Source organism: Halichoeres trimaculatus, unplaced genomic scaffold (assembly GCF_033239565.1).
Source record: "Halichoeres trimaculatus isolate MK-OKI-2021-1 unplaced genomic scaffold, fHalTri1.1 fHalTri1_scaffold_17, whole genome shotgun sequence".
NCBI classification, from domain to species: domain Eukaryota; kingdom Metazoa; phylum Chordata; class Actinopteri; order Labriformes; family Labridae; genus Halichoeres; species Halichoeres trimaculatus.
The window spans coordinates 23041224-23064657 of NW_027437195.1; the positions used below are offsets into that span (position 1 = coordinate 23041224).

Sequence of the window (23434 nt, forward strand, 5' to 3'; positions counted from 1 at the left end):
CAGGCTCCTGAGTAGGGGTTCAGCACCCTGTTTGATAATTAGATTGAGCTAAAGACCCACGCTGACCCTCTGTGCAGAGGTACAGATAATCTGCCGTCCCTCTGGGTAACATACAGTGGCTGCTCAGACTTGGCAGTCTGAACCCTGAGCCTGTGATGGAGGAGAAACCTGTGGATCAGAGAGTTTGTCTCTGTAAATGAGCTGAGTCAGCACCTTGCTGGGAGCTCCCTCTGTGATCTTGACCAGCTGCCACAGGATGGAGTAGTGGGAGCACTGCAGAGCCTGCACGGCGATCTGCTCCGGCATGGAGCCCTGCTCGATGCCCGCCTTGAGGAGCCGGTAACAGTTTCCGAATAAGTCCCACCGCGTCAGGTCATGAGCGCTGAGATGAGAGACAAGTGGGACACGCATCAGTGAAGACAGAGAGTTTACACTGTGGCAGTGTTTTCTCTCAATGCTGCAGTAACTCGTAAATGATGACAGTCTCACTTGTGGAAAGCTGTGAGTCTCTTCAGAGTGGATAAAACGTTGTAAATGTCATCATCATCTGCCTCCTCAGCCTGCAGGAGAAAAAGACACGTTAGTAGGAAGACGGAGCGAACACAGAATTGACAAGCCAACAAAATTGTTTGACTGTGAAAAGTTGAATTAATAAGTGCAAGACCTGCTAAGATATATCACAGCCTGAAATCAAAAATGCTCTGAATTTACGTCATTCGAAAAGACAAGTATAAAAAACACACTTCCAGTTTTCCGCCTGTCACCTTTAGGATAAACCTGCTCATACCTCCTGCAGCAGCTCCTCCACAGAGTGTGCGAAGCGATCCGTCATCTCGTCGATGAGCTGAGAGCGGGCGATGTCAACGCGGTTCATGATGGTGTACTCCTCGGAGCAGAGGATGCTGTATGTCTTGCTGCAGGCCTCCAGCACGTCTATCTCGATGTGCTTCTCCACCACCAGGCGGATCTGCTTCAGCAGCGCGTCCAGGTGTTTCTCCATGCGCCCGGCGCTGTACACGTCCAAGTCGAAGAACTGGGGGATCTGCAGCAGGTTGGCCACCTTCTCTGAGTCCGCCTGGTACTGCAAAGAGGAAGGAATTAAAAACAGATCAGTAGATCAGATAAAAAAATAAAATATAAAGAAGGCAATATGAAGGAACATCTGATCATTTGTTTTCTTGTCAGTCACATTTAAAGAGGGTGTATTCTGCTTACCCATATAGATATAAAGTCACAATGCTGGATGTTCATACTTAACCTGCGGATTTTTAAAAAGTAGCATATTCACTTCTTGTAGAAATCTTCTACGAGAAATGGATATGCAGAGGTAAAGTATAAAGCCTAAAAAGAGCACAGTTCCCCCTCTTTAAAGCTGACTTTTTGAAGCTGTCTCATGTTTGCTAACACTTCTCATGACTACATAAGCAACCCAATCAATCCTCGACAGTAATCAGACTCAGACATTCATCAAGGTCTCTGACCTCCCTGGCTCTCAGGAGGCTCTTACCTTCGACAGGAGCATGGGCAGAGCCATGATGAAGTGCTCGGTCAGTTTGTTCTTATCGTCTATCTGAGTCTTCCTCTCCTTTGCCGTCAGTACCTGCAAGAGGACACAAAACATATGAGATGTAAAATACAGGCAGGAAACATGACAAAGACAAGGGAAGCTTAGAATCATTTACATTTTTTTAGTTTTTGGTAGTACAAAAAGTGACCGAACTTTGTGGGATTTTTTTATGAACTCATTTTTTTGGAAAAATAGAATGTCTCTTGCAGGTGTTATCCTCTTGTATCAATAACTTTCCTTTCCATCTATGCTCATGGAAGGGTAGGGAGCTCCCAGAATAAAGCTATGCCACTAAACACCTAAAATTACTGCATGCAAATAATTCTGGTTTTTTATTTATTTTTTCTTTTATTTTACTTTTTGACAAAAGTGGATCTAAATAGCTTTAATTTAAATTTTGCTTTTTACTTTTTCATCACTAACATTGTGACAAAATTATTCAAGCCTTTACAGCTAACAACAGGAATAAGTCGTCCTACACAGCTTAACAGCTAGCTAGCACAGGTCCAAACTCTTCAAAAAAGACACAAGGTTTGATTTTCCTGTATTTCACTTGGAGCTTGTGGTTGAATCAAAACTTTTTTAAGGGCCAAATTCCTCCAAAGCTGTAGCGTTTGGAAAATGGAAAACGCGGTAAAATCGGCCGTTAAAGTCAGCAGTCGCTAAATCAAACACGAAACGTAGCTAATTAAAACAAACGTTGAAGATCGTCTATGACATTTAAAGCAGTGAGAGCGCTCACTCTGACGCTACTTTTGAAAACCAAAACAATACGAATACAGAGCGCTCACTCTGTCACTATTTACAAACCGTAAATTTGAATCGCTAGATAGATAGATAGATAGATAGATAGATAGATAGATAGATAGATAGATAGATAGATAGATAGATAGATAGATAGATAGATAGATAGATACTTTTTATCCTGACATAAATTCAAGACACCACAAGTGTAAAACTGTAATCACAAGAATATCTGTTCTTTTAACATTTTTGTGTTTGGCCAAAAGGTGAAAATTAGGGCTTAGCATTAAACTAATAGTCAGATAGAGGTTTGAATAAATCTCATCATACAAACTCTAAAGAGGCTCAATATAACTGAAGGCTTATGATGACAGGATATTCACCTGTTGTCTCATAAACAGTGAAAACTGACAGTGATTTAAGGGTTTTGACAGTGTACACATCACCTACCCGTTTGCCGGTGCCTCTCCCGACAGGTGGGTGTGCCTCAGCTGCCTGTCGGATGGTGCACACTGTCAGCTCTATCAGAGCGCTCTCCTGTCTGTCTGACAACACTGCAGAGACAGATAGACGGAAAGGAGGAGTCAAACTGTTAGCGAGCGTCTCACACAGACAGAAAAACAGACTAAAAGAGGGAGAGAGTTTCAAGGAGCGAGTTGTAGTTGCATCATCTGTTCTGGTTTTCAGCCTCACCTTCCTCTCCCTGCACAGGCTCCTCCAGCAGGAGCTCCGTCATACACTCCCAGTCTTTCAGCAGCTCCTGTGAGCTTTCCCACAGAGAGTCCACCAGGTAGGCAGCGTGCTCGTGGAGCTGAACACAAAGAACAAGACAAGCACAGGGCTCAGATTTTCATGTATGATATCAAAATTCCTGACGTGAGCATTGGAGAGTGTTAATGTTACCTCGCTCTCCAGGAAGAAGAGCACCAGCATGCGGATGAGGTTCCCGTTTGGGCTGCTCCTCCCTCTGCGCTTAGCTAGAGCTTCTTCTGCCTGAGGGTCGTGACGACTGAACAACCTGAGAGAAACAGAGAAAAATGTATCAAAGAGGAACAAACAGGGAGGAACTTTAAGTAGAGATAATTCTAAAAAGTTCCAGTATTAACTTACTTTCGGTGCAGGAACTCTCCAGCAGCGACAGCCACAGGTCTGTGCGCTGAATACACCAGGTGGTAGACGTTCTCACAGTCCTCATTGGACAGGGCGTCCTCGCTTCCCCTAAAAGACGACATCAAAATGAGTTCAAACTGTTTGATTTATGGATGATCCTGGATGAGATTCGATGAAGCCTTAAAATGACTCACTGTAGAATGAGTGTGACCAGCCTGATGGCTTCCACAGCTACATCATACTCCTTATCCAGCGTCATTGAAACTATGCGGTCCTATTGAAACAGATATGAATGGAACAGGAAGGGTAAATAAGTAGAAATGCAACAGACGTCAACATCAGAGCATCCTGGAAGTAGAAATGGTTCTGGTCTCTGTTCTTTTACCTTGAAGCGGTTGGTAAAAAGCTCTAACTTGGGGAAAAGTTCTCGGTTTGTGTACAGGTTCTGCAGAGCTTTCAGGCACTTCAGACGCACCTCTCCTTGCTGGGAAAGAAAACCAGAGGGAGACGGTTATAGAAAATATCTAGGGAGGTTTACGCCTGCAACTCCTGAGTAACAAATCAACACAAAACAATCCTGTTTTCTGTGATTGAGGCTTACCCTATCATGTAGCGTCCATCCCACATACTTCAGGTAACTGTCGTTGAGGAAAGCATCGCTGTACATCTTCATCCACACGCCAATCTCTTCGATGCAGATTGCTCTGATTTCAGCGATCGCATCTCTGTAAAGTAAGTAGCACAACAGAAACAATCATTACTAACACACAGTTTACATAATGTAGTTTGTTTAGGTTAGGACTGTTTGCATGGATGTTATCGTTTACCTGTATCGATGCACAAAGATTCCTTTGAAGATGGAGTTCATCATGTTCTCGATCTCATCCTGGTTTTCTTGAAGCTGGAGAGAAAAAACACAAAGATAGTTCACATAGAGATTCAGCAAAACTTAGATATCTGCTCTAAGCTCTCAGGGTAAAAAGTTTCATCCAGAGCATTAAAACGTCTTTCACTCTACAAACCTCCTTCCTCTTCTGCAGCAGCAGCTCCAGCTTCTCATTGGCTCGTTTCCCAGCTATCTTGTTCCTCTCCGCCTCGTACTGTCTCTGTGTGTTGTCCTGGTGGATGCTCAGGTTCAGAGCTACGTTTACAAGCGCCGTCATCAGCTTCATGGCTGCTCAGAGACAAAAAAGAAGGAAAATCAAGGATCTGTAGAAAATGACGCAGACTGACATGTTCCAGGAAGGATTCTCAAACTTTCTGTCTGACATCTGGGTTTGAAGATCAGTGTTTACCTGCTAGCGTGGAGGTGTGTCTGAAAGCTCGCACTTGAGAGTCAGACAGCCCGGTGAGGAGAGAGATCACCGTGTCCATCATGTATTCGTCGTAGATGATGCTGTACTGGCACTGGCGGATCAGGACGCAGATGAACTCGCAGAAGTTGTAGCGGAACTTTTTCCACATGGGCCCCGGCATGGTGAGAGGATAATCCCCACTGTCCTGTTCACAGCGGTGCGGGAATCAGAAGTCATTAGAGCGCCATGATCGTAAGACACCATCCTGTTTCTAAACTTTTTTATGAGGATTCATCATTTTCAAGTAGTAGTTTCAGATTAGAGCCACATAGATGCGTGTCTGCCCAACAACATGTTCTCTGATACACTTTTCCTCCCTCTAGTTTTTTAACTCTGCAGAGGAAGTTAAGAAAACACCTGCAACCCTTTAAGTAGAGAACTATGAAAGAGGATAACGATCACCTAGACTTATTTTTCAACATAATTAATTCTTTAGAAGAAACATTTTTATAGAAATTCTGACTTTAAAGTAAGAGTAAAAAGAAACAAATGGTGGCCAAGCTTCCAAAAACACAACCACAACCACTTCATTTGCTGGACTTCAGCAAACTTGGTCATGTTCCAGGTTTTATATAAGTGGGAAAAATTCTTAGCACATCTTTTTTTCAGGACAGGTGCGTTGGAGGGTCAGGTATCCTGTAAAACAATTTCAAAGTAAACACCTGCACACTGTCCAACTTAGAGAAATAATAAATTATTTTTATTACACAACTTTTCAGTGCTAAAGCTTCAAAAAACGAAAGTCTAGTACCGAAATGTGTAATAAAAAATTATTTATCCTTTCTGTAAAGCCTTTATTAAAGTGACGCATCATGTTGGAAGAAGTTGGGTCAAAAAAGAAAAAGAGAGTGTCATAATGTGAGATATTTTTGATGTTTTTATACTTGGTTTTCTGTGAAATTTCTGTGAATCTCATCAGGAGTGAGGATCATGGCAAACGCTAAAATGTGTTTATGGTAAAACCATCTGCTGAGGCGACGTGGGAGGAATGTGACTGTCTGTTTTTAATAACTGCATAATTCAAATCCTGCTGCTTACCTAAGTGTTTATGTCTTATTGCTAGTTAAATCATCTTAACAGGCTTTTTATGAGCCAGAAAAATGTATTATTTCAAGATATTAAGAAAGAAATGGCCACTAACTTGCTTGAAATCTGCCAAGAAGTAAGAAAATTGTACTTGTCGAGTTTGTTGAGATAAGAATTTTTTTTGGTCTTCTTGAGCAGGTTTGTTTGACTATCAACAAGCAATTCATACCTCTTTCTTGTTTTTTAAATAAAGACATTTTGGTGGACTTGCGGCTCATATGAAGTCTAATCAGAGAGTGTTGATGAATCATGTGACATAAACACTTGATTTGATTTCAGTTCTTGCAGTGTCCTGATGTGAATGTGTCACAGGTAAACGCCAAATCAATGCACAATGAGCCGGAGGAGAAACTAAATCAGAAGAACTCTGACTGTAATCTTCTCATTTTGTCAGTTGGAGGAGTATTGGCGTTTTCAGCTGGATTAGCTTCAGTGTGTAGAGGTACTAGTTTTTATTGAGCCATTTGAATCTGATTTCAACAACTAAAGACTTTACTGAGAGGTGTTTTATTTTTAGACTTTTGATTTTATCTTTCACTGAGGACATAAAAGTTGATATTATGTCTTTAACATCCCGTGACAGAGTTTTACCTTTCAAAATAAGAACCTCAGTAAACATAGTACTTAGAAAAATCAGCTCTACTTGCACAGAAAAAAGAATGACATAAATAACTTTCCTTTTCCTTTTCAGATGCTTCCTTTTTTGAGTTTCACGAAGGTTTCGACCACATGATTCTACCAAAAGAGTCGGTTACCTCATCGAACTCCTCTGTCATCTTGCGGATGATCTCTGCGTTCTGCATGTTCCTGAACATCTCGATCCTCACCGTGCCTGGTTACAGAAGAACGTCAGGATGTTAATTGAGCAGTTTCACATAGAACCACAGATTTTAAGCTTACACATCTTTCTCGTGTTTCACCTTTGCAGCCTGAGCACTGGATGAAAAAGTTGATGAGGTCCAGCAGCGCCAAGTCTCTGTCCTGTTTGTACGACTCGATCCACTCGTCCACCACAGACTACGAACAAACAGAGAAAGAAACACTTGATTTTACTGTATCAAAAAAAGTGTCTGGATGAATTTCCAAAAGATTAAAACCACCTCTCCCATACCTGCATGGCACTCTTGCCCAGTTTGACGACCTCGAACAGAGTGACGGGGTCTCCTCCGTCTCCGTTATGTTGAGCCACACCGTTTGCTTTCCCTCGCCCTCTGGGGATGCCCATGGACTTTTCCGTCGGTGACTTCCGAGGCTTCTTATTGGACGTCTGCAGGGAGCAAGATTTTACTTGCAACAGGTGAAGAGTAAAGAAATCCAAACACAAAAACAAGAAACAGGTGCATACCTGGGTTTGTTTTCCAGGCCTGCCTCTCTTCTTCTTGCCTTTCACCTCGGGATCCTCCATCTCACTCATGCTCATACTCAGGCCCACTGCGTCTGTCGCCCCAGACTCATTGGACGAGTCCCTGTGGCAGTGAAAACACCACAGGAGTGACGTTTAAACACTGATAAAAGACTGTAATTTTCTTCAGTGTTGTAAAAGTGGCAAAAAGTTGTTGTTTTTTAACTCTCTTGCTTGTGTTTTGAAGAATTGCAGACATAAATGCGAGTCACTCACATGTAGGATTTTAAAGTTTGATTAAGCACCACAGAGGGGATCAGTTTCACCCACTCCTAAACACTCACTGAGATTTAAAGGAAGAATATTACAGTGTTTCACTCACTGGAGGACGGGGAGCTCTGAGGTGATCATCCTGACGGCGTGGGAGGCGGTTTGAGCGTTTAACTCTGTTAGTGGTTTGAGGATGCAGGAGGGAGATCAGCTGTGTGGAGGGGGAGAGTTCAGGAAAGGGCCGGGAGGAGAGGCTCCGGGGACGGACGGAAGGACTGCAGTCAACTCGCTGGCTCTTAACTCTCTTCACCTCCTGGAGGAACAAAAAGAAAGCGGCGATTTAGAAAAGAAAACATCAAGAAGACTTCATTCATTCATTCATTCATGAAACTTTGAGGGTTTCCTCACTGTAGAGTAAACCTGACTCTCATGTGAAGGGACACATTTGTTAAATGTCACAAAAAGAGTCAGCTCTCTCTCACTCTGCTTGATGGAGGCCTTGGAGGGAAAATGGGGAAAGGAGGACACCAACTGGCCACTTTGGGAACTACACCGGCAAGATAATGTGGGTGAATTTGTGCTGAGGAGCCCTCTTCTTTGACATTTCTGTTAAAATCTTTAAAAAATGTGGGAAAGTGAAAAAACTAAGCAAACTCTTTGAGGAAAAATAAGTGAATAAAGCTTAAAAAGTGATTTCAAACTTTGTGAAAACTGAAATTATGTTGAAATAAAGATTTTTTTTGACCTGAAGTTAAAAAGCCATGAGGGAAAAATGTAAAAACACAGAAAATGTGAGGAAAACACTAGTTAAAAAAAAGACAGTAAGGGTGTTTTTCCTACAAGGAAAGATTTGATACAAACTCAGTTTCCCACAATGCCTTGCAGCAGAGCTCAAAGTGAGACAACTTTTTCATTTAGCTGACTGACAGCTGAGTTAATTACAACATTAGTTACTGACCTGTTCATATGCTAATGAGAGCAAAGGGCAGAGCACAGAGCTATACCATTTATCCCCACAAGGGGCAGTATGATCCACAAAGTCCTCAGACCAAAGTCTTTCTCCAAACTGCTTAATTGAGTTTTAACAGACGGGAGGTGAGCTTGGAAAAATCATTTAGCTTTCATTTAACCCACAGCTCAGCTCCAGTCCCGCTCTGTGTGTGTGTAATGTGTTTTTGAGGGCGTTTTTTTCCCCTGAGTGTGTGTGAGTGCATTCGTGTGTGTTTGAAAGTAGGTCTGGGCAACAGTAGGGGGCAGGCTAAGAGAGTGTGTATTTAAATACAGTCTTCCACACAGTGTTTGCACTGAGGAATAGCACGGGCAGGAGAGCTCACTGTTTTACCACACATACACACACTCACACTCTCTCTCACACACACACTGTTCTCAAACAGTGTGAGAACCAGACTCACGGCTCACACAGGATTTCAGTCACAGTCTCCTCTCAGAGTCAGTGAGCCCCTGCGTCGTCTCAGAGGACGGATGATAAAACCAGCAGTTGGACTTTTCCACACGCCTGAGCTCCGACTTCAAAAGGCCGAGCCGGCGGAGGCAGAGGGGGTGTGATCGCGGGGATTTGACCTGCTTTCATGCACATGAGCTCCTGATTGATTTTGGCGCTTTAATATTCCTGCAGCACTGACGTTAAACCTGCGAAAGAAGAGATTCTGCTGACAAGGCTGCTCATATGAAGAGTGAGGGGAATAACCCTGAGTGGCTCTGAATTTTTAAGAGACTTGGACAGACGAGGGAGAAATGTCAGGCTGCATGATGTCAAAACAAATCCATCTACCTTTGAAATCTGTTTTTTTTTCTGCACACAGGAGCTCTGCTTTAATTTAAAGGATATTTCACTACCTCATTATTGTCTGCAAATTTAAAATATCAGTTTTAAAGAGATACAAACTTTTCTAATGTTTGCATGTGAAGACAGGATTTCAAATGAAAGGAAAGGCGCAAGAACAAAAATTATAATTAAAAAAGATTAACGTTTTTCAGAAATTCTTAATCAAAAGAATAAAAATAATGAAAATAAAAATAATGAAATTAAAAGACAACAAGACTTGAAAAGGTGAATAAAGAGGAAGAAAGCTGCAGAGAAGGATCCGCCATACGCTCCTCAGATTAAAACCAGATTTAAAGCTTTAATCCTTTTAAAACAAACTTCCCACAGGAGATTATCTTCCTAATCCTTTTTAAATCAATCTAATAATAAAACCATGAAGGCTTCAGCATTTATCCTTTGTGCAACTGCAAACCAAAGCATCTTTGCTTTCATTTTTAAAGTGTTCTTAAAACCTTTCGTTTACTTTACTGAGCGGACAGGACAGTGGATAAAGAAAAACAAAAAAGAAAAAAACAGAAGTCAAAATAGAAAACAAAAGAAGACCCAAATACAGAATCTTCTTACAAACCAAGCCAAAACAACAGACTTTTACGACGTTGAGAAACATTTTAACAGCCTGGTTCAAAGAAGAGCTTTGATCGAAATGTTAATTTTGCTGTCGGCACACACTATATGGGGGTGAATTTTTCTTTTACTCAGCGGTTTAGAAAATATCAGGATCACAAGTTTGTCCAACCAGAGGATAATATGGACTGAAGAAGCTTAAGGTGGTTCCTAGGGATGGGTACCGAATTAGGTACTTTTTTAGGTACCGATCGAATTATGTCAAAAGTACCAGGTATTGATTTGTGTAGAGTCAAAAGGTACCAGATTTAGGTATGCAAATGCATCCTTGTGACTGTGAGGGGGTGAAAGAGTAGGCGATTTTCCATGCTGGACATGAACACAGCATTTCAAGGTTATATACTGAAGAATATATTTTTTAAATTGTAAAAAAAAAATATATTTCATTTTTAAACAAACTGATATTTTTTACCACAGAAACACAAAAAAGTACAGAACATTGGTACCGTTAAGTACCGGTACCGATTGCCAGGTACTGGGCATCGGTAACGTATCGTTTCAAATGGGAAAGGTACCCATCTCTAATGGTTCCCAACTCTTTTTCCTCCCAAGCCGCAAACAAGGGTACAAAAATATGCTGCCTATGTAAAAGCACCAAAAACTGCAGTTCTTAGAGTGTCCACTAGAGTTTGGCTGCAGAAACAGCAGGAAACTACATACACACCCAGTCAGAAAAGATTATTATTACAGAAAAATAAGCATATGGTTAAAAAAATAGTTCTTTTACTAGTTTGTGGGTAGAGTTTGAAGTCAATCTTTGCTTTTTTTCTTTGCTGCACTTAGCACAATGTGCAAGCTCCCATGAAGGCAGCAGTGCACGTTGGCAGCTGAGAAAAATGTGTGGGTTTCTCTATTTCGAAATCAAAAACTATTTTTGATACCATGTTCCATCAATTATTGTAAAAAAAAAAAAGGAAAATAAAAAAAAGGGGGGTAAGAACTTATATTAAAGAACAGAAAATGGAAAATGTTTGATTTGTTGTTATTGTTGTTATTTGTTGCCACAAGGTGCCAAAGTGAATAAGCCGTATGATGACGGTATCAGTGGTGGCAGAAAACACATAAATACATGCATGTCATTTTTTTACTAATCAGCTAATTTAAGAATCTTGGGTCTTTTTGTCTGTTTTTGGATTGGCCAACAAGTGTGCTCCCACAGCAGGAGGTCCACAGGCTGAAAAGTTTAGAAAACCCTAAGGCTAAGGTGTCACTCAATTCTCTTACTCTGTTTAACGCTCAATAAAACTATGAGAACAGGCACAAACAAAAACAAACTGAAAAGATCCCAGCAGAGACACAGATGTGATTTGACAATCAAGCAAACAAAAGTCCAGTCAAGCTAAAACAATATGTGCACAAAATGCCCGAGGCTGTGAAAAGACTCCAGTCAACAGACAAAATATTGTGAGAAAAAGTCTAAATGATCTTTGTTGAGGAGCAGAGACAAGAAGTGGACTTAATGTGTTTGTGTTACATAATTTATACATGATTTAGTCTTCTGTTTAGATTAGCTTTCATATTTTACTGACACTTGAGAAAGCTAATCAGCAGCTCGACCATAAAAATTATAACGAGAGTTTAAAACTGAGACGACAAAGTGATTTAAAGTGACAGCGCTGCAGCTTCATGACTGACTGTTATGTAATATCATCAGTGTCCGCCACCGCTGGGGGAAAGCCTCTCCCCCTTCCCTTCCCCTCCCTCTATCATCCCTCTGTACTTCACTAACTGTTACATCTCAGCTGTTTGCTCTTGTTTTTACCCATCATGCCTCTGCTGTGTCCCCCTTTCATCATCAGATTATCTTTCTCCGGAGGGACAGAAGCCAACTTCATCTGAATCATCCTTGTCTGGTGTTTTTCTTTCTTCACCCTCCTGAGCTGCACAGACAGAGAGGAAAGGGAAATGTGTGTGTGTGTGTGTGTGTGTGTGTGTGTGTGTGTGTGTGTGTGTGTAAGCTGGGAGCAAGCCTGACCCATTATTATCGACCAACAACTAAATAATCTTTAGCTCGCTTTGGCTCTGCTCATTTTCCCAATACACTGACACTTTATCTTTTTCTCTCACACACACACACACACACACACACACACACACACACACACACACACACACACACACACACACACACACACACACACACACACACACACAGATTGTACAGTCTCTTCAGGAGTCTATGAATAATTTGCAGAGACTCTCCTGAACTATTCTTCAGTTTCTGTGGACAGGATAAAAGCTGCCAACTGCATCACTTCACACTTTATTAAAAAAGCCTTTTCTCACTTTTGATTTGAGATTTAGTCCAATAGTGGCGTTTGAAAAGCCTGATCCAAAGTCTTTTAGTGAGTAAACTTCAAATTTTCAAAAGAGTGTCATAGAAGAGTTTAAAGAAGAGACTGAAGAATGAATAAGACGACACTTTTTCACGTTTGTTAGCTTGTTGCTGCTCTTTGGCTGTTCTGACCTGAGCTGTGTTAGCGTGGTAACCCAGGGACAGTTTCATATATCCGCCACGGAAATATTTCACGAGTCCATCTGGGTCCCAGCGCTTCCGATTTGTTTTCAGAGGCGGGACCTTCAAAAAAAATCAGCTGGTGATTGGATGACCGCTCTGATTGACACACTCAACACAGACCAATCCGCATCAAGCCACGGTATGACGTAGCTTATGTTTGCTGCTGCTGAGACACAATAGATGAAAAACTACAGGAACACGAGAAACAGTTGTGATAATAGCGTTAGACGACTGCTGCTGTTTTTGTAACGTCAACTTAAGAATCAAAGGAACGCTGACAAGTACGAAAGTCTGCTGACGTTATGTCTTCTCGTCACTTACGCTGCTCCCACAGCTCCCGCCTCTCTTCCCTGATTGGGCCGGTTAGAGTTTAGCCGAGTGAAATTGTTGGTCATTGGAGCCTGACAAGATGGATCTGCAGGATTTCAGAAATTGAATCAGGCAGGTCCATCTGCTCTGCAAGGTTAGCCGCTAACGGGGACATGTGTGAAAGAAAACCACCAAAAGTAGAAAGAGCAACATGATTTTTCACTCTGACTCATTCTAGACTTTTCCTGTCAGCTGTGGGGGAATTAATGGGAGACAGAGTTTATGAGTATTGGAACACAGATGGTTAAAGACGCTATGAAGAGGATCTGTTTTAATTGGACCTCCTCGCCACCTTCTGGCCCGGAGTCTCACGCACACTGTTGTAAGTGACTTTTAATGGGGATGGAACTAAATGGAGATCGATTAAAAAGACTTTCTTTGTTTATTGGACACAACTCGCAGAGGTAAGGTATTTATCAGTACAGTTACATAGCGATACGATTTGAAACGTGACACCAAGCAAACAGCAGCTAGCTATATGTAGCGCTATTGTCACCCTGGTCCCCCAATGTATCTGTGGGCTAACGCGACAACAAGTAAACTGTCAGTTTGTAAGTCGTTTAGAAGCCGTCTATATCTAGCTCAGCTGGCAGCCCGGTGCTCTAAGACCTGTCTGTAATGTGTAACGTCAGTCAATCCTGGTTAGCTATGTCCTGCCTGTCATCTACCAATCTGAGCTAACGTAATCTCACTCTTCATTTTATTGATAGACTCTCAAGTTTGAACAGACCACTGCAGAATAACTGCTGACTGTGGGTTGAAATTAACATTAGCACAAACAGTTTAGCCCCTGTGATATAGAGTGATACAGCCTGAGCTCAAGGCTAATTAGTCTTTCTTCTGCTCTTTGTCCTTTTTCTTTCTGACAGTTAGGCTCCTGTATCCACCATCACTACAAAATTAATCACAGTAATCGTTTTCAGAAGAGAAAAACACAGACCTGTCTTCTCACTTCTAAATTTTGTTGGCTGGCGTGGTGTTGTCATAGAGATGTGCCATAAATCAATCCGATCCAGCCTGACCCGATCGGGCTATAGTGCTAAGTGGCACTTCAAAATAACCTGTAACCTGTATTATTGACGCTGATAATCTAATTTTAAAGTTTAAGTTTACAATCAGTCATATATCAAAAAGGGAGACTTCAAAGATCACGTAAAAACTCTTTACACCTCTTTAAAATTCCTGAAAATGTATTGAAAGTGATAAAAGACACGTTGAGTTTTGCTACAGTATTTTCTCTGTTGCTGCCTCAGCTGTCAGTTCTGTGTTTTCTTCTGTTGTGTTTCTAAAACTGAAGTGTCCTTGTACTTGATGCATTGATATCAACTCAGAAAAAGTCTCCATTATGGAATAAAAATCCTCCTGTATGCATGAAGCAGCAGCTCCTCTGCTTTAATCAAAGAGAGCACATCGAGGCATCAAAGGTAGTCACTTGCCCAGAGATGAGGTTAAAGCAACTTACAGAAAGTATCAGGACCTGGAAGAGCTGTCCCCTTCACTACACTTCCCATTTTTCTATCTTTTGTCTAATTTTTCTGCCTTTCTGTCCAATAAAAAGACAAAATGTCTCTGTGCCTGGTTTTGCACTGGAGTATAAGTCCTATCACTGGTATTTTACAAATTATTTTTTTCAGCCTCTGTCTGTAAGACTTTGTTTTAGCTGCTGTTCCTTTAAGACTTCACAAACCCCCTTCCTTCTGATTGGCCAGCCCTCTGAGGGCCTGTCAAAGGCAGAGCTTGTAGGCTGGACCACTTTGAGCAGTCAACAGACAAATTCAGAGATTTCTACATCCTATGAATATGTAGTGGTTTGAAAATCTGCACACGTTAAGTAAAAACAACCAGCACTGCTTTTTTATATCCACGTCTGAAATACAGAAAGGCATAACACCCCCTCTTTAAACACATTTTTGGAACACAGGTGCAGTAAAGCTACTTTTTATTTTGACATTAAAAAGAATGACTTGCATCGTCTCTTTGTGTCAGCTGTAGTTTATCATTTTTAAAGCGGTGCAGTTTTTACCAGAGCGAGGAAGGAAAGGTATTAAAATAGAAAGCCTGGTCAGCTCATTAAATGACAGAGCTGCAGGTAAGAAGTGAAAACCTCTTGAACATCATTAGAGCCAGCACACAAGGAGATTCTGTTTCTATTATTGTATCAGAAAGTTCCAGTGAGAAAAGAAAAACCAGGCCAAAGGTAAAAGATTCACAATATCACAGCTGTTAAAATGCAAAAGACAAATCCAAGATCTGTCAAAACCCAGAGTACAATCAATAACATACTCCACACCAGAACCTGCTCATCAAATATAAAGTAAGTTATCCAAAATTCCCTCAATCAAATCTGTAAACTAGTCTGTTGCTCTTTCTGACTAACACGTCTTCACAGAAGTCGACCTGATTCTTCTGAAATGAGAGAGCACACCGTGATTCTGTCGGTGTCTGTTTGGAGGTCGGCCTCCCTGCTTGAAGGATTTCAAAACATTAACAGCGACAGTGCAGGTGGTGGGACAGATTGTCTTGTGAACTTCACTCTGGAGCACAGTGATCTATAAGGGGAGCAGGATGTCTAGTAAACTTCACCCGGGCGAGCATAACAGTGCTTGTATAAATATTTAGTTAGAATAATAAAACTTTATGCAGCTACTCTGATTCCACAGACTGAGCCAGCACAAAGTTGGTCGGGTTTATTAGGGTTTAACACAGTGGGAGCTAACAAGTATATAAAAACTAATTTGTTCGGAAGAAAGTCTGCGGTGTGTCAGCTGTTTTGTTTTGACGCAAAGGTTGAGCTGAAGTTTTTATTGACAATCCAACACGCGCCAAAAAGAAAAGAAAACAAAACAAAACAACTACTGCTACTACATTGAAAACACAGAAGTGGGTCTGTAGCTTAAAGATAAGGAGACTTTTTAAGTGTTGTATACTTAAGTATGTTCAAAAACACATATAAACCCCAGACGCAAAAACAATTGTGCCAAAAAAAAAAAAAAAAATCCAAAACATTACAGCAACTAAAAAAGGGATGGAGACATAAGGCTGTTTTTTTTTTCTTTTTTAATTTTTCAATTTTGAGAACAAGGTAAGGATTTCATCATTAATGTCAGATTTCTAAAGGCACTCAATTTTTCAATTTTTACTTGAACTCATTATATTATTATGTTATATTTCAGAGTCTCAATTTTTTTAGTTTGAATTATAAAATGATTAAAAATATATATATAAAAAATCTAAGAATTGAGCCAGAATTTTAAATATATATATAAAAACATATTTATATGAAGTGTTCTGGCTTAATTTTAATTCTCAGAATTTTTATTTCTATTTTTAAATCTACTTTTACTTTAAATGAAATGTTATAAATCTTAAAAATTTTTCTTATTCACAGTTTTGTTTTGTTTTTTCAGATTTCTGAGTAAATCTCACATTTTCTGAGACTTTGATTGGGCAAAGAGGTCAGTAATATGGCTGTAGTTTCAGATGTCTCTGCTGACAGAATTCTGTGAAAAAAGTTAAAACTTTGATGATTAAGTCAGAACCCTGAATTTTTCTTTGAGCTCTAGGAAGTAGTGGAATACTGACAGGACTACTAAAAAATTTCCAAGAAGTAACCAAGAATTCTGTGTCAGGGCGTTGGCTTCCGTTATTTCCTAATTTGGTTTTTTTTCTATTTCTTAGAATTTGTTTTAGAATTCTGAGAAAAAACTTTTAATTTCTAAGAGTTCTGAGCATTTTTAAGGAAATAAATCAAAATTCTGACCTATTTCTTGGAAAGACTAAATTTTTTACTTGGAATTTGAAACTACACTTAACTTTTACCTTGTAACTTATTACTGTCCAAACCTCCAGAAAATGTTTTTAAGGCCACTTTTTACTTTTCTAGAATAAAAAAAACCCAATGCTACCCTTGATTATGTCAATTAAGTCTGATAAATGTAATCCCTGATGAGATATTCAGCTTGAAACTGCTGCCACTGATCTTAAACAGACGCTCTGGGGGGAAGGAGGATCAGTTATAAGTGCTGCTTCAGAGGCTGTAAAACAAACCCTCATGTGTTAACTATCTTTCTGCTGTGTGTGTGTGTGTGTGTGTGTGTGTGTGTGTGAGTGTGTGAGTGTGTGAGTTTCTACTTGAGAGAGAGCGTAAGGCAGAGAGACAACGGGTGAGCATCTGAGAACCACTTAACATGCATGACATGTTCTCTAGGAGGCAGGCCGGCGTTGCTATAGCAACTGGTGTGGGTCATAAGCCCGGCGGTGACGGCAGATTTGATTGGCTGAATGGAGACAGGAGGGACCACAGTGAGTGAGAGAGGGGGGCTAGACAGAAGTGTACGAGTTACAGATCCAATCAGGGCCCCTTTAAATGTGACTTACACACACTTATACACACTTAGATGACCCCCGCAGTGTTCAGAAATGAGTTTCTGTTTCTGTTCTAACGTCCACTTGAGTCTGTCAAACATCAGGCTTATATGAGCAGATGTTACCAGTCAGATAACACGTTAGCATAATGAGGCTAACTTTCTGGCTCAGGTAGAGTTACAACCCAGGAAGGACATTAATGGATAACCGTATAAATTTTAAATTTATACAATTCTTATTTAAAGAACCACCTGTTAACTTCTCTGATTAATACGCACATCATGAACTCACTGCGCAAACTTTCTCAAAACTTTTACTGTGAAAATTAGTTCTTCAGATTTTTGATTGAGAAAAAATCAACACACGTTATAAAAAGTGCTTTCATTCTCAGTTTCTATGAAGCATGAAAGGATATGCGCCATTGAAAAACACAATTTTTGAAAGTTAAGCCAGTAGAGTTCATTTTTCATTTCAGAAATTGAAGTTGTGATCATGGGATTACAGTCAGCTATTTTGTAGAAAAGTCATAATCCTGACTTTAATCTCAATGGGCCTTATTCACCAATAAATGTGTGGAAATGTTCTTACTCTGGGCATAAAATAAGTGTGTACATAAAATCAGCGTCTGATTCATGACATGTGAGTATCAGCCAAATTCAGTCTGAGGAAGTTCTTTTATTCTCAAGTAAGAATATATTATGATGAATCCCAGATGTGTTCATCAAACTTTTGTACGTACGGTTCAAGTGTCTGGTTTAAATGACTTTTAAGCAGGGCCAAAATATTAATCGAAGTGAAACCAACATCGCAATTTAACAGAATGCAATTTTCAAATCGCAAAGGCTGCAACTTAGAGAAAGGAAAAAAAGTTTCATGTTCACAGACCTGTAGGGAATATATTAACTTGCACTTGTTCTTAAACAAGAAAAAGTCATTTTGCTAATTTTTCTGAAAAAAAGACAAAAGAAAAGGTTGTTACTCTTACTGACAACTGGAGGTCAGTAAAATTTCACAGTGTTCGTCTTTCTTTTTTAGCTAAAATGTGCAACATACACATGTAGACATATTTTAGTGGTAAAGCCAAAGCTTTGTGTTTATTGTTCTGCACTTAGTGTGTGTGAGATTCATAGAAGAGAGGATCTAGGATTATTGTTCACACCAGGCCTGTTCCTCTACAGCGCTTTGTTCTTCTCTCTGATTTTATTTAGGGTAATTAATGATAATTATATTACAAGTCTAAATAAGTTAATTAAAGATATGATATTCCTATCAATTCATGCATTAATTCATATCATTTCATAATAACATATATGCCTGGCCTACAGGGAAGAATTGTTTATATGTTGTCAGTATGCTTTGTCATCTTGGTTGTATTATAGATTATTTTATTGCTTGTGTTTAGTGAATAATGTCGAACATAAATGTCCCTCCCATAAAATCACAGGTTAAATCGCAATTGCAATATTAGTCCAAAGAAAAAAATCACAGTTAAGATATTTTCCAAAATTGTTCAGCCCTAGATTAAAGTGGTGCTAGCTCTGCTAGTGTTAGCCAAACTAACTGTTCAAGCTCTGTGACCCCAAGTGGAGCTGCGTTGGATCAATATTGATTGATCTGAATGTTTGTTTACCCTCAGACCATAGACTGTATACAACATGGGCTGTGTCTATATCAGAAATGCCAAACTCTACCGAGCTCCCAACGAGGTAGTGTGAGGTAAAGAGGTGGGCTTCAAGTCTGATCCCTGGCTGGGCAAACTAGTAATCTTAATCTTTTAGCATTTCTGCATTGGCCCCTCTGCCCTGGCCCCCATCCTATAGGTAATTTAAAGGACAGTGAGTAAGAAACTACTGTTGGTTCAAATTAGACCATTTTTCTCATTCATTACAATAAATTCAGACTTTTGCGATGTTTCTACTGCAATTGCTCAAAGTGCAATAATGACTAAATCACACCTTGTAGTGCAGCCCAGTGCAGAAAACACAACGAAATCTTAGCTTAAGAGTTTGACTTCAGAAAACTTAACTCCAAGATCACTGGACCGAGTCTCAGCAATTATATATTAATGAAAACACATAAACACACAGAAAGATGAGTGTGATCTGAGAAGAAGCTTTAAATCTCTTTGATCCATCACTAAACTGCTCTCTTTTATTGTTTTGTCTAAATGATACCTGAACAATACGCCTCCGCCAATGCAGCTTCTTGCATATTTGAAACACAGACCTGTTACGCCCCCTGAGGCCACAAGCAACACAGAAAAAGTAACGCACAGCCCCCTCATTTGTCTCAACAACACCTCGACACAGAATCGTCTGGCAAGTAAAGCAAAGCACAGAGCTGCTCAGCAAGAAAGTGGAACTTCTCCTCAGCATAAAGCCCAGAATCAAATTCATTGACTCGTCAATAGAGTGTAAAACAGCACCTTTAATAGGTTCCTCTGTTTTTTCATAGTACAGCTAAAAATTATGAGAGCTTCCTTCTTTGATAGAAGTTCCTGTATTATTATGTTTGAGCAGAGCAAAACAGTAACACAAGCCAAACTTGTGTCACTGGGCTTTATCAAAAATTCATTGTCAGATCAAAATGTAATTACGTTATGGTGCAATAAATGCCTGACATAATCTGATAAGTATGACATGTGCAGTAGCTGATGAAACGATGCAATGAAAATCAATGAGTGTTATTCAGAGTAATAAATCAATTCCAGAGCCACGGCCCGCCACGATGAGAAAGCCAAAAAAGCCTTCACAGAGAGAAGCAGAAAGCTGGCTGTGTAAAATACCTCTCACCAGAGCTGATGCTTTTCATGGTCAGTCCACGCTTTCAAACTGTGAGGAAATTGATTTATTTCTATTCTGGCCCAAAATGGTAAAGGGAAAATATTCTGGCGCATGTCTTGTGTTTCAAATATTACACTTGAAATGTTGCTTCTGCAGATGGAAAAAAGGAGAGGGGAGAGATTATCCAGCACAGAAACGTACCATTAAGCAAAACCTTATTCATACACACCGAAGGGGAAGAGCAAATAAAAATGAAGCATCACCTCTCACAACTATTCATCTAAAAGGCTTAAAATGTCAATCAACGTTTGTTGATCCATATGATTAGTTATCTTTATCTGGTCATACTCTTCAAGGTAACAAATTACAGCCTCTGTACAATTAACAGTGAAACTGAGACTCGTCAGGAATCAATACATGTTTTTTTCCGCAAATTTAAGACCCATTAAATCCACTAAGAATTTGTTTGCCTTTACTCTTGATTTACAGTAGCTTCTCTGAAGTCTCAGTACCATTCACAGTGAAACTGAGACTCACAAGACACATAAATTATGTAAATTAGGCAAATTCAAGACCTGTTTACTCCAACTACAGAGAAAACGCATTTCCCTAATTGTGGTCATAATCTTGAAGGAGGTTTCTTGAATTCTCCATAGAATTTACAGTGAAACTAAGACTGACACTGAGGATCTGTTAATCATGAGTTCAAAGCTATTTGTTTCCTCATCGTGATTTTATATCTATGGAGGTAGCCAAACCTAAATGTCTATCATTTACAGTGAAAATGAGCCTTTTCTAAGAGACTTATTTTGATATTTTATATTGGCCCTTACTGTTGCAATACTCTGAAGATACCCAAACTAAATCCAACAGTGAAACCGAGACTTGCCAGAAACTTATAAACCATTTAATTTTGAAAAACATAAAAATCTGTGAATTCCAAGTACAAAAGCCATTGTTTTCTTTTGCTGTTACAACACTCTTAAAAGTAGCCAAATTGAAGGCTATCTGCTCCATTTACAGCCAAACTGAGACTTGCCAGACATAGATAAATTTGGGCAAAATTTGAGACTTTAATCCAAGGGGAATTGTTTCTTTTAATGTTGTAATACTCTTTAAGGTAGCCAAACTGAAACCTCTAATCCCTTTACAATGAAACTGAGACTCACCAAACACAGATACAACATGTAGTTTTGGCCTACCTAAGATCCCTTTATTCCAAGGACAAAGAAAGTTTTTACCTTATTGCTATACTCTTGGAGTATACCAAACTGAAGCCTCCTTGTGATATCTACAGTGAAACTGAGACTTGCAAGTCACCAATAGTCTATGTTGACATAGCATAGCATTTATACTGCAGTTTATCTGGAGGGGAAAATTCTGATTTGTTTTGGATCAGAACATAATCTGATGGTAAGGGGACCAGTGGCTAGCTGGTGGCTACACAGGTAACAGAGAGGTTTCCATGATTTCACAAAACATGTGATGTTGTCACTGGTTTCAGAAAGTGATCAGTTAGCAAGCGGTTTATCATCCAGACTGTGGAATGTAAACCATGAATGAAGAAGAATGTAGCAGAGCTCTGTGGTTAAGGATCCCAAACTAGCGAATTTGTTCTTCCGAACAAGAAAACACTGAAATGAACCACCACAAAAAAAGAAAAAAAATAACAAAAGCATGTTTTTGCTTTTGTTTTTCCAGAAAGAGCTAGCCTTGCAATTACTCTCCTGTAAACTCAGCCTAAACACACATACAGCCACCACAAACACCATCCACTAGCTGTGGTCCCTGCTGGACAGTTCTTCTGACAACTGTAACCTGTGCTGCATCTGCCCTAATTAGCCATTATCTCTGGAGACACAGGGTAGCGCAATGCCTCATGCGTCTGAAAAACGCAAGACTTTGTTCACTGCTGGCAACATCATTAAAGTGGGGACTGTAAAGGAAGGATGGTTGCATGGATGTATGTATTTATGCATATGCTGCCATCAATAAATGAGGCTGGCGTGCTATTTCTGTCTCTGCAGTCAATACTTGAAGATATGAGACGGTGGTCCTGTGTTGGTGAGCATTAGCACTTCCCACTGGGCCACCTGTGAGAGGAGGATGTACAAGATATATTATATGATAATGACTTGTGAGATTGGAAATACCATCACCTTGAGGGTGACAGCAGTGTAATTCCCATGCTCATTAATTTAATTCAGTGTGCTGAGGCTGAACAGGCAAAGCCAGCTGTTTACAAGTCAATACTTTCACAGCCAGGTCAGTTAATTAACCTGCTTCACAGTGTTTCTGTTGCTTCTGGATACACACAGAGAGACTATAGGGCTTAAATCTTCATTTCAAATCAATGATTTAGCAGAATTCACTCAGAAACCTTAGATTGAGGAAGTATAGTTAGTAAACCGGGATAAGGAAGGAAGTTGTTTCATATTCCATTCAGTTTTCATTCAGCTTACTTCATTAAAATCCTTCATATCAGACTTTTTTTTCATCTAAAATAACCAAGGAGTCCCTTAAATTTTAATTATGAGTACTATGAAATTTCATAGTTCCTCAGTAGCAGCATGATAGCTCCGAGAAACATAAAAATAGCCTTTAATAATGAAAGGATGATTATCTGTGGTTCCAGCATGACCTATATAAAAAAAATTATATTCCTACAGTAGATTTTGGCAGAGTATGGCTTAACTGGCCTCCACTCCATGTTTTGGTGCTTATTTCAACAGCAGATTGGACCTGATCTATTTTAATCTTATATTTATATCAACAGTGACTAAAAATGTGTCCTAAGGCTAAATTATTATCTTGAATTTGTCCATATATCAGTCCAAAAGCTTCAAACAAAAAAAAGGGCTTTCATTTATGAAGACAAAAAGAAGCATCAATTTCTTCCCAAGGATCCAGAGCTTCAGTATTTGACAAGTCATCTTTGAAATGGGTGAAATTATCATTTTACCACAAGACACTACCCATTACATTTTCTGTTGATGAGCTAATTGAGACAGATCATTAAATCTGTATCCTCAGTGGAGCAATGCTACTCAGTTGATTTGATCTCAAACAAGACACAAGCATGTCCACGCCTGAGCTCTTTAAAATATGGAACTGCTGCAATACCTCTCCAGAAGACTGCACTACAAGCATACAGGACCAGTCATCATGTCTACAGTCTCTAAAAGTAGTATGGGAAGTACAGCCTTCAGCACTTCTCTCGTTTAGGATTAACTACCAGTCGGAGTCCAGGCAGTCTCTCTGCTTTTGAAAGCAGGCTTAAAAGCTGTTTGATATTGGCAGAGGAAATTTGGCAAATTTTTCATGGGCACAACTCTCAAACCCAGCTCTGCTGTTCATCCCATAAATGCATATTCTTTACAAATGTGGCAGCATTAAAAGCGAAATAAGTGGTATACGATTTATGGCAAAGAAGTATTATTAGAGCAAATAAATAA

At 39.7% G+C, this 23434-nt stretch overlaps 1 protein-coding gene across 1 annotated transcript in view; it reads right to left on the minus strand.

Annotated features, from left to right (window-relative positions):
- The window catches only part of stag1a (STAG1 cohesin complex component a), a 55443-nt gene that overhangs the window by 6431 nt on the left and 25578 nt on the right, over positions 1–23434 (minus strand). The window contains exons 2-20 of the mRNA XM_074691887.1: positions 7587–7787; positions 7208–7328; positions 6974–7129; positions 6783–6879; positions 6618–6694; positions 4717–4921; positions 4444–4595; positions 4249–4322; positions 4023–4146; positions 3807–3905; positions 3616–3695; positions 3422–3529; positions 3215–3329; positions 3005–3122; positions 2762–2865; positions 1508–1600; positions 788–1081; positions 490–560; positions 214–382 (exon numbers count right to left, since the gene is read on the minus strand). Coding sequence (XP_074547988.1) covers positions 214–382; positions 490–560; positions 788–1081; positions 1508–1600; positions 2762–2865; positions 3005–3122; positions 3215–3329; positions 3422–3529; positions 3616–3695; positions 3807–3905; positions 4023–4146; positions 4249–4322; positions 4444–4595; positions 4717–4921; positions 6618–6694; positions 6783–6879; positions 6974–7129; positions 7208–7328; positions 7587–7615 — 2286 coding nt within the window. The 5' untranslated portion in view covers positions 7616–7787. The remainder of the gene's footprint in view (positions 1–213; positions 383–489; positions 561–787; positions 1082–1507; positions 1601–2761; positions 2866–3004; positions 3123–3214; positions 3330–3421; positions 3530–3615; positions 3696–3806; positions 3906–4022; positions 4147–4248; positions 4323–4443; positions 4596–4716; positions 4922–6617; positions 6695–6782; positions 6880–6973; positions 7130–7207; positions 7329–7586; positions 7788–23434) is intronic.